This window comes from Brassica napus, chromosome A5 (assembly GCF_020379485.1).
Source record: "Brassica napus cultivar Da-Ae chromosome A5, Da-Ae, whole genome shotgun sequence".
NCBI classification, from domain to species: domain Eukaryota; kingdom Viridiplantae; phylum Streptophyta; class Magnoliopsida; order Brassicales; family Brassicaceae; genus Brassica; species Brassica napus.
Genome location: NC_063438.1, coordinates 10,956,240 through 10,972,479, shown reverse-complemented (window position 1 = coordinate 10,972,479; position 16,240 = coordinate 10,956,240). Strand labels below are relative to the sequence as shown.

General features: G+C 33.9%; 1 protein-coding gene and 1 long non-coding RNA gene across 2 annotated transcripts; both read left to right on the top strand.

Moving 5' to 3' along the window:
* The first annotated feature begins 24 nt into the window (after positions 1–24).
* Positions 25–1,108, top strand: LOC125608517. The gene is made up of 3 exons (XR_007339400.1): positions 25–263; positions 339–518; positions 611–1,108. It is a non-coding gene; the product is annotated as an uncharacterized LOC125608517 (long non-coding RNA).
* Positions 1,109–11,536: 10,428 nt separating this feature from the next.
* On the top strand, positions 11,537–14,172 carry LOC125609569 (transcription factor bHLH95-like). The gene is made up of 3 exons (XM_048781079.1): positions 11,537–12,126; positions 12,989–13,498; positions 13,588–14,172. Exons 1-3 carry the CDS (start codon positions 11,800–11,802, stop codon positions 13,690–13,692), a joined length of 942 nt encoding a protein of 313 aa, XP_048637036.1. The 5' UTR covers positions 11,537–11,799; the 3' UTR covers positions 13,693–14,172.
* The last annotated feature ends 2,068 nt before the right edge of the window (positions 14,173–16,240 follow it).

Here is a 16,240-nt window from a genome sequence, read left to right as displayed (position 1 = left end):
AAAAAAAAAAAAAAACACTTAACTGTCGTGTTTTACCCTAATTTCGGGTTTCACTCTACTCATCTTCTCCGCTGAAACCTTCAAGCCATGTCAATGGCGATTTAGTGTGAGAATCCTTGTTTCTTCATCCGAAATCATCGATTTTTCGTCTCTAATCGCCTATTCCGTTTTCACATAAGTTCCCACATGCCAATCCTCTCGCTCTTCGTTTTCTAGAGAACATGTTGTCTTTTGAACCCAGAGACAGGCTTACATCTGAAGAGGTATTCCTTTATTACAATATTGTAAGTGGGGTTGGATTAAAATTAAAATTATGGTTTTATGTGTTTACTTCACAGGCGCTTGCAGATCCGTACTTCAAGAATTTAGCTAAGGTTGAAAGAGAGCTCTCTTTGAGAGGCAGAGGATAACAGAAGAGGACGTGCGAGAGCTCATTTATAGGGAGTCTCTCGAGTATCAGCCAAAGATGCTTAAAAATACTTGGATGGATCAGAGCCAACGAACTTTATGTATCCTAGGTACTTTCCGAGCATAACTATTCTGTGAACATTTGATGATTTGGGATTCTTTTGGGAACAGTACAGTGAGTCTATGCTCTTATGTTTTGCAGGGCTTGTGTTTTGTACCCTGATAACAACCATGCGGTGGCACAACAGAGTTTGTGGAAGTCACTGATGGACTCTCCAACTGTAGCATCAGAGATACAGAGCGACCGCGTGGTGCTGACAGGAGAGTTCCTATTTGCATCCCGTAAATTATCCAAGGTCTCTTGCGCTTTCTGTTTGATATAATTAAGATGCAGAACTTATAGGGTTTCTGAACATTTACCTTTGTTTAAATAAATATATAAATAGTCATACTAATGTTTCAAATGGTTTTCATATTTTTTAATATTTTAAAATTTTAGTTTACTATTTTTTCCATTATAGAAGGGTAAAACATGTCCAAAAGTATCAAAAATCCTATTTGGACATATAAAAATTGAAAGTGTCTGTTTTTCCCAATTCTCCCTTAATTAATTTAGACTTAGGATTTTGAGCATATCCAAAAGAAACACTATAACTTTAAATATAGAGTTTTTTCTATCCAAAATGGAACTCAAAACTTCAAATTTGAAGTTTCATTTTTTTATTTACATTTTTGTCCTTACAATTAATTACACATCACAATTATGATTTTGAAGTATTTTCTCAATTATCATATTAATTTAATTTTTTATATCTCATAAATATTTAAAATTTGTTTTTATAAATTGAATTTTTACACATAAATTAAATAAAAATTTTAGATTAAGGTTTATAATATTTGAAAATGAGAATTAGAAAACAAGAATATTACAAAATAAACTTGATAAAAAAAATTTTAGAAAGGTACATGAAGACATAATTATTACACAAATTTAAATATCAAACGAAAAAAATAATCTGTTAATTTTTTTCAGAACCTCCAAAATCTCCAAAATATTATCCAAATTGTTTTTTTTGTAACCAAAGATGGAGCATTATGGAAATAATTTTATGGAATAATGTGGTATTTTGCTTGTATTTTAATAATTAATTATGTATTTCTATTTACAATTTTATATTTTAGTGCAAGATTATAGTAATTAATATTGTTGTAATATTTTTATATATGTGCTAGTTATTTATAAAAGTTATATGGATTTGATTAATTATGACAAATATAAAGATTATAGTGTAAAATATAAATAATTTTCAGGTTACGTTTGAAGTTTTGCTTTTGGAAAATAACACCTTGAATCTTCAAATATAAAGTTTTGGAAACTTTAAAAGAGAGTGTTTTTGGAGATGCTCTTAGAGTTAAGGGTTAGAGTTTAATATTAAAATTAAAATTAAAAATTTCAAAACAAAATTTTTAAATTAGTTTCAAACATCATTTTTGGAACTTCAAAAAGAAAATTTGAAAAAGAAAAATCTTGAAAAGAAATTTTGAAATTTTATTTGAAAATAGAAAATTTATAATAAAGCTCAAATTTGAAAACATATAATTCGAAAATATAATTTATTTTAATCATTTATTTATATTTTTATATCAGTAAAGCAAGAGTTATAAAGATCTTTTGCCGTTTAAATAAAAAAAATTTGGTCATTTTCCTCCTTGTGAGATCTTTTGGTGACAAAAAATTAAAAATAGCCATTTGAAAAAATTGCTCTAAAACATATGATAGACACATATTTCCGAGCCAAAAATCATCAAAGATTCAAGTTGTTTTTTCTATTTTCCGCGTTGTAGAACAAGGACATTAACCAACATTGACATTAATTATATAACTTAATTGTTTCATGCGCTTAGTGTGGTAAAACTGGGTCACAAGAATTTAGGCTAAATGTTTCTCGTATCATTGTCTCACACGGCTTTCAAGGGACTAACATTTTCAAAAATGGACCGTCTTATTTTTTTTATTTAATATTTAAATTTAAGTAAGTAAAACAACCAAAAACTTAAGTAATTAAATTTAGTAAATTTTAAAGGACCAAAAAAATATTCACATGGTTGTATAGTATATTATAAGGCTTGAAGGGATTGATGGGTGCAAGGAATACGAAACCAACTCTACCACCTTTACACTCTGAGGTAGAAGCTCTCATATGGACAATGTAATGTACGAGAAACTTAATTGAATCTATTTATGTTGATGACAAAAAAACTTAAGTAATTAAATTTATTTACAACCTCATGCAACTTCCATCCTACACCAACATGGATCATGCCCCACCTCCCCACCTGATACTTGACCCAATTCACAACCCTAGAAACCCAACTTTTAAATTCACATTTGGTTATCAAGATTTGCTATCCCATAGTCCAAATCGAGATAGAAAAAAATCTTCAAACCTTCAATTTTTCTTCTTATCCCAAATTGATCAATCCATCATCATTCTCAATTCAGTTTTATTTCATATAAAACTGAATCTTATCTTCAGTGTACAAGATTCACGACAACAAAGAACATAAAGTATTACTAGTACAACTAGAACGCATATAACTAGCATAACATTTACAATTAAAACACATATAATTACTATAACTGATACAACTAGAACACAAATAATTAGTATAGCTGGTACAACTAGAAAATGTATAATTAATACAACTTTGCAACTTTGTTCAGGCAACTTATAAGCATAGCTTTTATTCTGTTAAATCACTGTTTGATTAATGGTCATTTGAGATTATGTGTTATAAGTTTTCATGTTATTTTTTAGTACAACCTCTTCGGATCTACTCATAATTGAAATTTGTTGGGGTTTCAAACTTGTTGGGATTTTCTATAATATTTGATTGATGATTTGTTTTACTAATTGTATTAGCAGTATTAGTTGTGATAAATCCATCAAAATGAACAGAGAAAAAAAAAGTTACATCTTCTTATAAAAATTTATGGATTTTTTTCTTTGGAGATTTTATAGAAAGAGTAATCAACGATATATGTATGGAGAGAGTGAGTTGTAGAAAATAGGGATAGTGGAGAACGGAGATTGTTGATTTGTTTTTGTGTAGAGATTTTTGGAAAAACAATATTACTCGAAAAATATTAAGAATTATTTTTTTGGAAAAAATCCAATAAAAGTTAATTTTTTAAATCACTGTTTGAGTAGTGGTCATTTGAGATTATGTGTTATAAGTTTTCATGTTATATTTTAGTACAACCTCTTCGGATCTACTCATAATATTATGTTTAATATTTGAAATTTCTTGGGATTTCAAATGAAATTTGTTGGGGTAAACTTGTTAGGATTTTTCTATAATATTCAATTCATTTTTTCTTTTACTAGTAGTACTAGTATTAGTTGTGATAAATCCATCTAAACGAACATAGAAAAAAAGTTATATCTTCTGATAAAAAATTGATGGATTTTTTTCTTTGGAGATTTTATTAAAATGGTAATCAACGATAAATGTATGGAGAAAGTGAGTGGTAGAAAATAGGGATAGCGGAAAACGGAGATTGTTGATTTGTTTTCGTGTAGAGATTTTTGGAAAAAAAAAATTACTTGAGATAAATTAAGATACACTACAAGAAAACGTAGCAGTAACAACGGCGTTTTACGAGGAAATAATTTCCTCGTAAATTTACATACGCTTTACAACGCAATTACGACGAGACATAACTTCGTCGTAAACTCCATGGTAATTTACGACGAAACGTTTTCGTCGTAAAGTCAATGTAAGTTTACGACGAAAGTACGTGGAATGCAAAATAGTTGTAAACGTTACATCGACATTACGACGAATCGTGTTACCGTTATATAAAGGTGAAAACGTGTATTCAATGTGCTTTAACTTACCTAAATTCGTTGTAAACGCGTTGTAAATTTTCTATGTAAAATCCATGTAAAACTTCTCATATTTCTCTATATATATGTCATTTCCCACAACTCTCTTCCTCACAACACACAACTCTCTTCCTCACAACACACAACTCCTCATTCAGCCACCAATTACTATTTCGAAGATAACGATAACGAACATGAGTCATTCGTCTGTCTGCCAATTCAGTGGAGCGACAAGGAGAAAATGGAGGGAAGTGCAGTTGGTTTATACTTGAGTGGAACCTCCGATCATCGTCAAAGGTTCCTCTCAAGTACAAACCAGCTGCACTTCCGTCCACTTTCTCCTTGCCGTTCCACTGAATTGGCAGACAGACGAACGACACAGGTTCCTTATCGTTGTCTTAGAAATAGTAAATGGTGGGTTAACAACGCAATTACGACGAAACCAACGAAACCAAATTTCGTCGTAAACCCCATGTAATATTACGACGTAAGTACGTCGAAAAGAAAACTTTACATCAATATTACAACGAATCATGTTACCGTTATATTTAGGTGAAAAACTTATCGAAGTTCGTTGTAAAGTCGTTGTAAAAAAAACTATGTAAAATCCATGTAAAAGTTTCCTTGTAAAATCGTTGTTATATTTCAACTACCCAACTCGAAAATTTCTCTATATATATGTCATTTCCCACAACTCTCTTCCTCACAACACACAACTCTCTTCCTCACAAGACCCAAACGGAAAAAAAAAAATTTATAAAAAAATAGAAGAAAAAATGGTCGGTGGCGGTAGTATTTACGAGTTACGAAGTTGGATGTATTTGCACAAAGATTCCGACGGGAGAGTGACGAATGCATTTCTGAACGGACTAGAGACATTCATGCACCAGGCGGGCTGTACACCGATCACGCAGGAAAGCGGTAAGATGTTCTGCCCCTGTTCAAAATGCAAGAATTCAAAATTTGCACGTAGTGAAACTGTATGGAATCATTTAGTAAACAAAGGATTTACACCACAATACTACATTTGGTATCAACATGGAGAGGGTTATGGGGGAAATGAAGCTAGTAGTAGTAATGCTAATTTTGAGGATGCTTATCATAATGAAGAACTGAATCATGTGCATAATGAACATAATTATCATCAAGAGGAGCAGATGGTAGATCATGATAGGGTTCAAGATATGATTAGTGATGCATTTTTAGAAACAACTACAACAATAGCAGATGGAACTGGAAATGTAAAAGAACCTAATTTGGATGCAAAAAGGTTTTATGAAATGCTAGATGCTGCAAATCAACCAATCTACACTGGTTGTAGAGAAGGTCTCTCTAAATTGTCTCTAGCAGCTAGGATGATGAATATTAAAACGGATCATAATTTACCTGAGAATTGCATGGATGCATGGGCGGAGTTGTTTAAAGAGTATTTGCCAGAAGACAACGTGTCTGCTGAATCTTATTATGAGATTCAGAAATTGGTTTATAGTCTTGGGTTACCCTCGGAGATGATTGATGTTTGCATCGACAACTGCATGATCTACTGGAAGGAAGATGACAAGTTAGAAGAGTGTCGTTCTGCAAAAAACCACGATTCAAACCGCAAGGCCGTGGGAGGAATAGGGTACCGTACCAAAGGATGTGGTACCTACCAATTACAGACAGATTGAAAAGATTATATCTATCTGAGAGGACTGCTGCGTCGATGAGGTGGCATGCCGAACATGTCCAGAGAGATGGTGAGGTTGCACATCCATCAGACGCAAGAGCGTGGAAACATTTCAACAAGGTACACGGAGATTTTGCTACAAATATTAGGAATGTCTATCTTGGGTTATGCACCGATGGATTTAGTCCATTTGGAATGTCTGGTAGACAATATTCTTTGTGGCCAGTCATTCTTACGCCGTATAATTTACCGCCGGATATGTGCATGGAACAAGAATTTCTATTTTTGACCATATTAATCCCAGGGCCGAAGCATCCAAAACGGTCTCTTGATGTTTTTCTTCAACCGTTGATAGAAGAGCTAAAGCAATTGTGGTCAGAAGGGGTGAGGACGTACGATTGTTCCTTGAAAAACAATTTTACGATGCGAGCAGTTCTGATGTGGACGATAAGTGATTTTTCTGCTTATGGGATGTTGTCTGGCTGGACAACACATGGAAGATTATCTTGTCCGTATTGTCTTGGATCCATGGATGCTTTTCAACTGAAGAATGGTAGGAAGAGTTGTTGGTTTGATTGTCATCGTCGGTTTCTTCCACTTGCCCATCCGTACAGAAGAAATAAGACATTGTTTCGACACAAAAAATTTGTGAGAGACAGTCCTCCTCCATATCTCACCGGCCAGCAGATCGAAGCGGACATTGATTATTACGGAGCTCAGGAAACAGTTAAGGTTGGAGGAAATTGGCATGTTCCTGGAAATATGCCTGATGGGTATGGTGTATCTCACAATTGGCATAAGAAGAGTATATTTTGGGAGCTACCCTATTGGAAGGATCTTCTCTTACGCCACAATCTGGATGTCATGCATATCGAGAAAAACTTTTTTGAGAACATCATGAATACATTACTTAACGTCCCTGGGAAGACAAAAGATAACAAAAAGTCAAGGATGGACTTACCTGATATTTGCTCAAGAAGTGAGTTACATATCAAGAGCAATGGAAACGTTCCTGTTCCCATCTTCCGGTTGTCATCAGCAGCCAAAACAACCCTCCTCCAGCGCATATGCCTCCACCGCAAATGCCTCCACCGCATATGCCTCCACCTCCTCCTCCAGCGGCTGCACCTGAGCCTGTCCCAGAAGGTGCAGTTCATCCGGATTTGCGTGTGCCTTCATATGCCCCATTCGCGAGATATACGGTAGAGGATTTGCTTGCCCAGCCTGGACGGGAGGGTTTGGATGTTCTAGACCCCGATAGACCCCGAGGAACTTATTGGTAAGTTATTAATTTTTATTACATTAAAATTTAAATTATTTTTATTTTTTAACGGTTAAATTGTTTTCCTTTCAGGTTTGGGGCTAACAACCGTGTTGGCCGGAGCGTTTCGAAAACGATTAAAGGTTACTACGACGGGGCATATCCGAACTGGAGCAAGACTCCAAATCACGTTAAGATCACTTGGTTTAAAATGTTTGCGGTAAGATTTTTAAATTTAATTAAATTTTCACTTTTAAATATGTATATATTTTTTAAATATTATTATTAATTGTAATTTTTCAAATTTTTTGTGTTTCAGCAAAAGTGGCATTGGTCTTTGGGAATCACCGAGATGGTGAAGGCGGAATTCGTTGCAAAAGCAAAGATCCGCCTCTGCAACACAGTCTCCGATTGGAAGGACAAGTGGGAGCTCGACGGGTATGAGGGAAAGCCCACTGAGCTCACGAAGGATGTGTGGGATGGCCTCATCGCCTACTGGAAGCACCCCTCTTCGATCAAAAAGGCCAATTCGTGCTCGGCTTCTCGAAGAACGAAGAATAAAGATGGTAATTTGCCCATGCTTCACAGAACCGGCCAAAAACCACATGCAGGCATCCGTCTAGAAGTTGTAAGTTTTGTTTTTAAATATTTATTTTAAAATATTCAATTAATATAATTTTTAATATTTTTTTTTTGTAGTTGGAGAAGACGGGAGTCTTACCATCTCTGTCTGACCTATTCAAGATGACTCACGCCACATTCGACGGAGTTTTTGTGGATCCTGCATCTGAGAAACTCGCTCAAGCAGTGGCTACTCGGATTGAAGAACGGGAGACGCAACTAACTCAGGAGTCTCCCGATGGATTACCCGTCACATTGTCCACCGAAGAAGCCGACAGAATCTTCGAAGAGGTAGTACAACTAAAAATTTTTGTTTACATTATTTTTAATAACTATATTAATATATGTTTTAATTTTATAGCTGGCTCCTAGAAAGAAGGGACGAATAGTCGGTATAGGCTCTGTTAACCAAGTTGCAAGGGCAACTTCGTCATACACTTCGAGACGGGATGAAGAGACTTCTCAGATGAAAGCTCGAATGGATAGCCAGCAGGTTCGTTTAGACTCTCTTGAGGATTTGCTAGACGTGATGGCCGTGGGAAACCCGGTTATGCAGAGAATGTTGAGTCAGAGACGAGCCGCTCTTGGGTTGCCAGTACGAGATCCCCAAGAGTCCGATCCAACCCGTCAACAGCCGAGCAACCCCACCGACTACTTCGATGATATGTAGTTTTTTTAATATTAAATGCTTTTTTATAAATGTTTTTTATTTTCATATTTCGTTTTAAAATTAAAATTATTTAAAATTCAGAATTTTAAATAAATTCAAATTTATATATATATATATATATTTGAGGTTAAAAATAATATTCAAAATATATTATACAACGAAACGTCGATGTAGGCTCGACGTAAACATTTACAACTGATTACCGTCGAAAATAATTACGAGTCTTTTACATCGAAGATTTTACGTGGTCTTTACATCGAACTGTTACGTGTAGTTTACATCGAAACATTTACGAGGATGTTACAACGAAAATGTTTACGTGTGCTTTACATCGAATCCATTACGTGGAGTTTACCACGAAATTTTACATGTCGTTTACGACGAATCTCTGCCCTGCGCTTTACGAGGAATATATTTCGTCGTAAACTTAACAAGTCATTTACGACGAAACGTCGGTTACGACGGGCGTTTTACGACGAAACGTGTTTCGCGGTTCATTCGTCGTAACACCCCGTTTACGACGAAGTTACAACGTATATTGCCCTCGTAAAAAATATGTTTTCTTGTAGTGATATAGTTGACTTATTGTATGTAATCTTTAAATTTGTATAAATCATATTATAAGAAACATTAAATGTTAAGAATTATAAACATAGTTTTGTAAAACTTAATTTATAACACATGCAGCCATTATCTGGTTAGTAGGTCTGATTCATTTGTTTATCACCCCGTAACAGGTGTGAATTTTAAAGGATCTGTCCCAAGACTATTGGTAAATTTGATTATTACCTTCCTCCCAACGGGGGAGAATGGGAGATCTTCATCATCTTACTCTCCGGTCAAAAAGAAAAATTCCCACCATCCCTTCTCTCTGTGAGAGATAGCTGCAATACCAGAAAGTTTCCCAACTGCTTCACTGTTTTGATATTTGTATAGTGTTCTATACGAGACCAAAAATGTAATTGGATTCTTCTTATCGATGAATTCATGAGGTACAGGTGGTCCTCAACATCACATCATATTTATCAAAAACACACAAGTGATTAATTATGTTTTCTGAATGCAGTTACACCGTGAGTCTGTTATCCATGCATTTAAATAGTTACATGTTCGCTATCATTTTCTTCAGGAGAAAATATGTACTTTAACTTATGTTGTTTTAAAATTTCATTGTTGTAATAAAAGAAGATGTATAATTTCTCTCAATCTACTGTATGTTTGAAGATTAAGATTATGAAATGCTAGGTTACCCAGAAAACTATGAACACGTAATGTTAATATTTTTCTATCAACAAGTTGTTGGCCTAGTGATAAAAGAGTGTTTAGTATGCACTTCACCACTCGAATTCAATCTTCGTTGGAAAAAATATATTACATTATTTGGATTATCAGCAAAAAGGTGAAATCATCTTCTTTTTAGAAAATAAATTTTAATTTTTAATTTATTATTTTGTTTGTGTAGATTTCTGTACATAAGAAATTATGGAAACATAGAAAATGTGAAACTTTTCTGAACCATAAAAGTGTGGAAAATTAATAATAATAATAATGTGTTTGAGTTTCTTAATAGTTTTTTCCCCTTTTCTATCGCTCAGATATTGGACTCGAGAATTGTGATGTGTGAATGATTGCCACGTTACATAACACAAGACTTACCAAAATTTTGCTTATACATGTAAAAGTGTATCGAAATCTAGTCCGTTTAAACTTGCAACTTCACAAGTGAATATGAGCATATTCAGACAATTTAAAGTTAAGTGTAAAAAGTGTTTTTTATATATTAACTTCAAAAGAAAATCAGAAAAAGACAATTGAATCTCTGGATGTCAATGATTACATGCACTGAAAACCATGAAGATAACGCTCGCTTTTACCACCACATAATTATTAGACAGTTAACATAATCACAAGTTAATTAAGGATCTTAAGTTTAGCTTTTCATCTTTTTAAAATCAGAGTAACAACTTTTTCAATTAAGAGTAACTTCTTTCATTTATGTTGCTTTATTTTTGAGTTAGCGCGTAGTATTAATCAAATGAAATATCACATAAAATATTTGACTAGTGAGTTGTGCATGACATATTAGAAATTTTCTTTAATCATTGGCATTTTATTATTTTAAATATATTCTATAATATATTACCATCAAATATTTAAGTATTCAGTTTGTTTTCTCTAGTGGTTTCCAATTTTATTAGTACTAGGTACATGAGCTCTTTGCTTCTCAGATAAAATAAACTGGTAAATGAATAGCGAAAAATCTTGAAAAATTCGTTGAAATACTTAGTACTCTAATGATATTTCTAGTTTAATAAATTAAATTTTCTAAATTAGTCTTTGATAGAGAAATTATATTTTTGAAAATTGGTCATAATTAGAGTGTTTTTTATATATTTTTTTATTTTTTATTTATTTAAATAATAATTTATTATATATAGATAACAAAGATATAAGAGTATTTTGTTACTTAATGAAGAAGAGATTTTTGAAAATGTGTCTTTAGTGGTGGTAAAGATAAAAAATGGTACCATGATCCCCAAGAGAAATCTTCTGATTAAGCATTGTATTATGTATATCTTTTGTATTTTTGTGTGTCTATCTCATAATTATAACTAAATTTCAAACTTTTATATAGATTTATTTAAAGTAGTACTGACACAGATTGGAAATTTTGAGTAAAGTAAAAAAAATAAATATGTTTTGGAACCTATTTTCGGCATTTCCAAAGAACAATAAAAACAAATAATTTATACAATATACGTTATTTGATTTGAACGTTTTACAAAATACACTTCATGTACAACTGTTATTCTGATTAACTTCACTGTTCCACACAATAATCCGAACGTTGAGAACCAAAATATGCTAAAGACAAATCAGGGTGTTGTGGCATAATGATGAGTTAACTCGTAAATCAATATTCTGGTAAATTTTTGTTTCCTTCATAGAAACGAATTTTCCATTTTATATGTAATATATGGGCAAGTGCATTGAACGTTATAACGTAGGATCGTGGTAGACTAATGGTACACTACGTATCATATTTTAGTACTATCAGGTTAAAACTACACAACTGCTTCGAATAAAAACTTTTACATCGTTTTTATTTTGATGCCTTAGTAACGGTTTCGATAATATTTTGGACTTTTCCTAATAGTTCACTTATCTTTTTATTTATATCTCCTCCTATTTCTCTTTCTTTCACCATCTTTAAACGTCTCTCTCTTTTATATAAGACATTCATAGAAGCATAATAAATACAACAAAGCAAAAAGGTAAAATGAGCATTCAGTTCAATATGACTAATGCTCAAGAGTTGGGGCAAGAGAGTATTGTGTGGGGCATATCCAATTCTGATGATTCTCAAGGTGGCTGCAAGAGAATCGACAAGCAACCGCCTCTAATGCGTCCTTCTCATCCGTCTGAAATTCCGACATCCGATAAGAAAGCTTCAAAAGGAAAAAAGAGGACCCAAAGAAATGAGAAAAATCATGTAGAAGAATCACCCGATCATGAAATACATATATGGACTGAAAGAGAAAGGAGGAAGAAGATGAGAGATATGTTTGCTAAACTACATGCTTTGCTTCCCCAACTTCCTCCTAAGGTATACCTGATTAAATAATAAACGACTTATCAATGCTTTTTTAGTCTTCATATTTTTTTTCGTATTAAGTCCAGTTTTCGATAGGTAATTTGCATGTGGATCAGGTTACTGTGTTTTATAAAGAAATTATGCGTATGAACACTAATCATATAATACTGTGGAGATGGTTCAGTCTTATCCAACTCTTCAAAAGAGGAATTTTTGTGAAATGAAATTATATACTCATCCATCTTTTTTTTGTCAACCTCATCCATCTTATTTAGTTCTGCAAATCTTACCTTTAAAAAAGTTCATTCTTTTTATTACATCATGAAAGATAGTTAGTATCAACTTAGATACGGTTCTCATTCTTATATATATATATTAGTTACAAACGATTTCTCAAACAACTAACATAAGATTATGTTTTAGAACAATTTATCTAAATCGTTTGTGGTCTTTTTTTCATCTAGAACAATTGTTTAAGGCGCAGATGATGTGATCGCACATAAATCAAAATGTCAAATCTTCATTGGTTTGAGGAATTTTAATTTATGTTAATTTTAGTAGCAAGAAAAAGTTATGTTTAGCCATTTTCTCAAAAAAAAAAAAAAATTATATTTTAGATTTCGATTTATTCAACTATTTATGCTTCTTCCTTTTCAAGTTAAGTTTCGTATCCTTTCGCTTTATATAAACACAAACATATATATATATATATATATATATGTCACTTAGATTTGGTGTAATTTGGCAAACCTGCCAGGCTTTCGATTCCTTGGTTCCTTTTTGTTATACTTTATTTGTGGGGATGTTAATGTGTCGGATATCTTACGTTACGCAAAATCATGTATTAAATACTATTTTAATCCATGATTCACAGGCAGACAAATCAACAATCGTAGACGAGGCAGTGAGCTCCATCAAATCCCTTGAACAAACTTTACATAATCTCCAGATGAGAAAACTCGAGAAACTTCAATATTCTTCGGCTTCAAACACAACAGCTACTACTGCTTTCCCTTATGATCCATCTTCTTCTCCTACAATTCTCCTCACACCAATATCAAACCAGCCCCATATCCTTCCCGTAGGTGCCGCCTCAGCAGATTCTTACTCCCGTGAAGCTTTATTGGCCAATCAGATATCTTCTTCCAGCATGAACCTGCCCTACCCTTGTGATGACCCGACTGCTGAGTTTGATACTTGGTCCACACGTAACGCCGTGCTGAATATCTGTGGAAATGAAGCTTTCTTCAGTTTGTGTTGCCCTAAAGACAAATCAGGGGTTTTCACTAATATGTGTTACTTGTTTGAGAAGTATAACATTGACGTTATATTTGCTAGTGTCTCCTCTAATGTTTTCCGGAGCACCTACATGATCCAAGCACAAGTATAATATATATTATGGTCATAACATGTTCATGTTATATGTTGTAGTTTTTGTTATTTATGATGGTTCTTTTCTTTGTAATGGAACAGGTAAAGCCGAGCTATGAGAATCAGTTATTGGGAGATGGGTTTGGAGCTGCGGAAATTTTCAAGCAAGCTGCTCAAGAAATGGCCTTATGTTTTTCATCTTCTTGAATCAAATATGGCTTCGGTTTAAATTTATTTTCAGGTCATAAAATGAATTTTCAGTTTTAAGCACTTTAGGGTCTTTTGCAAAGTCCTTGTTTTTATGTGCATGTATAGATTAGTTTGGACTTTGAACTTTAACACCCATTATAAGAAAACAAAACAAGAATAAAGAGAAGTGATATCTTCTTGGAACATTGTTGTCTTAGTGCTTGTTCCCGGAAATTTTAGTTTATTTTTCCTTAATCAATGTATATTGGCAAACATTGTCCAATAGAATATAGAATGCATTGTTCTGTATGATGAAGATGCATTTATATTTACCCTATTTTTTATTGTCCAATACATGTTTCCAACATACGTAATAAATTTAAAACAACAATACTGTTGGTGTATTTTATTTTGGAAAAATGGTTGATAACTACCTGATGTACATACTGACCATCACATCACATGGCTAACCATGCAAAATAAACTAATGTATATATACCCACATGAAATATATGTTATACATGCTAACATCCTTCAAATTTATGATGTCATATAATGAACATCACAAGCCTAATTACATTAATCAGAAGTCGTCACATGGACGCCGAAGACATTAAAACCGTCAGTTTTTCGGTCGGTCTGCTAAATGATTTCTCTGACCCATCCGACCCAATTAAATAAAAATATGACCCAACACGATTGCTTCAACTCTATATTGTCTCTTTCGAAGATTAGAGAGTCGAAGAACCTATACACCAAAATCGAAGTCGAGGAACGCATTTCCACATACCGAAACATGTAATAATCGTTAAACACTGTATAGAGATATTTCCTTTTTGTTCAATTGTTAGGGTGTTATTGATTTGTTCGATAGATGGATCTAAGATCGTGGTCATCAAGCAACATTAGTTACATAGGTTGTGGTGGTAGCAAAAATGTGTGCTTGTCGTATGCCATCAAAGGTGTTCACGTCTTGGACATAAGAATCTTGGCCGCTGGTTTTTTGGGTGTGAATTGTACATTACCACCTTCTGCTTCTTCATGATTCTCTTTCTCTTTTTCATGTAAGCTCGTCTCTTTATCCTCTTCAGAAACAGATTTTTCAATGTATATGTCAACTTATTTATACCATCGAGCTGCTGTTTCCAAATTCTTCTTGTTAAGCTCCACTTTTCCGCACAAAGGCTTACACGTCAAGACTTTCAGAAGGGAGCTTGAACCACATTTTCCCAATAACGATCCTTCTCTCAAACAGCTTTAACACCAAAGCTGTGAAGACAAAAGCTAAATCCACCGTGAACAAAACGAGTTCTCCATCAACGAAAGTCAAGACCCCTTCTTCCTTTTTAAATTGTCCACCATTGACTTTCACTGAATTCTCGTCAATATAGAATATCAAAAAAAAAAAAAAATTAACCTTACATAAAATCAAGGCCTAAAATCAATAAGTAATCCCGACAATAACCCCACATGAGACCCACCACTCGACAATAAATAATCCTCATACAAGCCTGACAATAGTGTGACCTCCACAACAACCCAAAAAATAAACAATAAACTACAACAATTTCATTAACTCTAATAAGAGTTAGGCAACATCTATCAAGACTTCTTCAGCAGCTAAAATATACTTGCTATACAATCGGTATCTAAGTTTCTCTCACACAAGATCCACACAAAAGAAACAAACTCAAAACAACAAAGAGATTTTATCAGCTACAAAACTGTACATTTTCATGATTGAGTTACCATTTTTTTATCGTTTTTGTGAGGTCTGGCTCATGCATAGCCCATCAGTACTTCTGGCCTACTGTCGATGATATTATATGGGCAAGATAGAGTTGGGTTTAGTCGGCGAAGCCCACCACTGGATCATCTATATGATACAAGCATTAGGTCTAGTACTCTCTACGGTTCATTATCATCAAGCTGGCCCACCAACGTTGAGCTTAACTTGGTCAAAAAAAAATAATTCTTATCGGGCCAAAAGTCCAAGCCGACTAGACGGCGGCAGCGGCGCGCATGGTGAGCCTTCTCTCCCTTGAGCTGTTTAACCTCTCATAGCATGAAGCCATATATATATAACTCAACATTGAGTCTCCCAACCGATGTGAAACTTTACTCAGTTTCTTCATTAAAGCCAAAAGGCTTTTTATTAACCCGTAGGCCCATTTCTATTCAATTCTTGCCTTATATTATTTTACACATTTGGTTTGATAATTTAGGCCCAACAGATCTGATGAGATCGCGATGAAGCCAACGTCCCGAGACTGAGGAAGCCGACATCTCGCTCGAGACCAGTGCAAAAAACTTCTCGCTGGAGACAACTGAACTGATTCATCGCTCAAGACTGACGAAAACTGCCAGCATGGTACGATTGATCAAAGATCAAACCCAACCGGGGTAGACTTGATCCACGATGATGAAACCAGGAGCCACAAGTCGCTGCCACGGACAAAAATCTATTATGGACCAAATGGTCAAAAAAAAGTCTACAACATCCAAAAAAAATCTAACATGGACCAATTAAAGGGAAATGACGATTTTGCCATTAATGAAAGAGTAA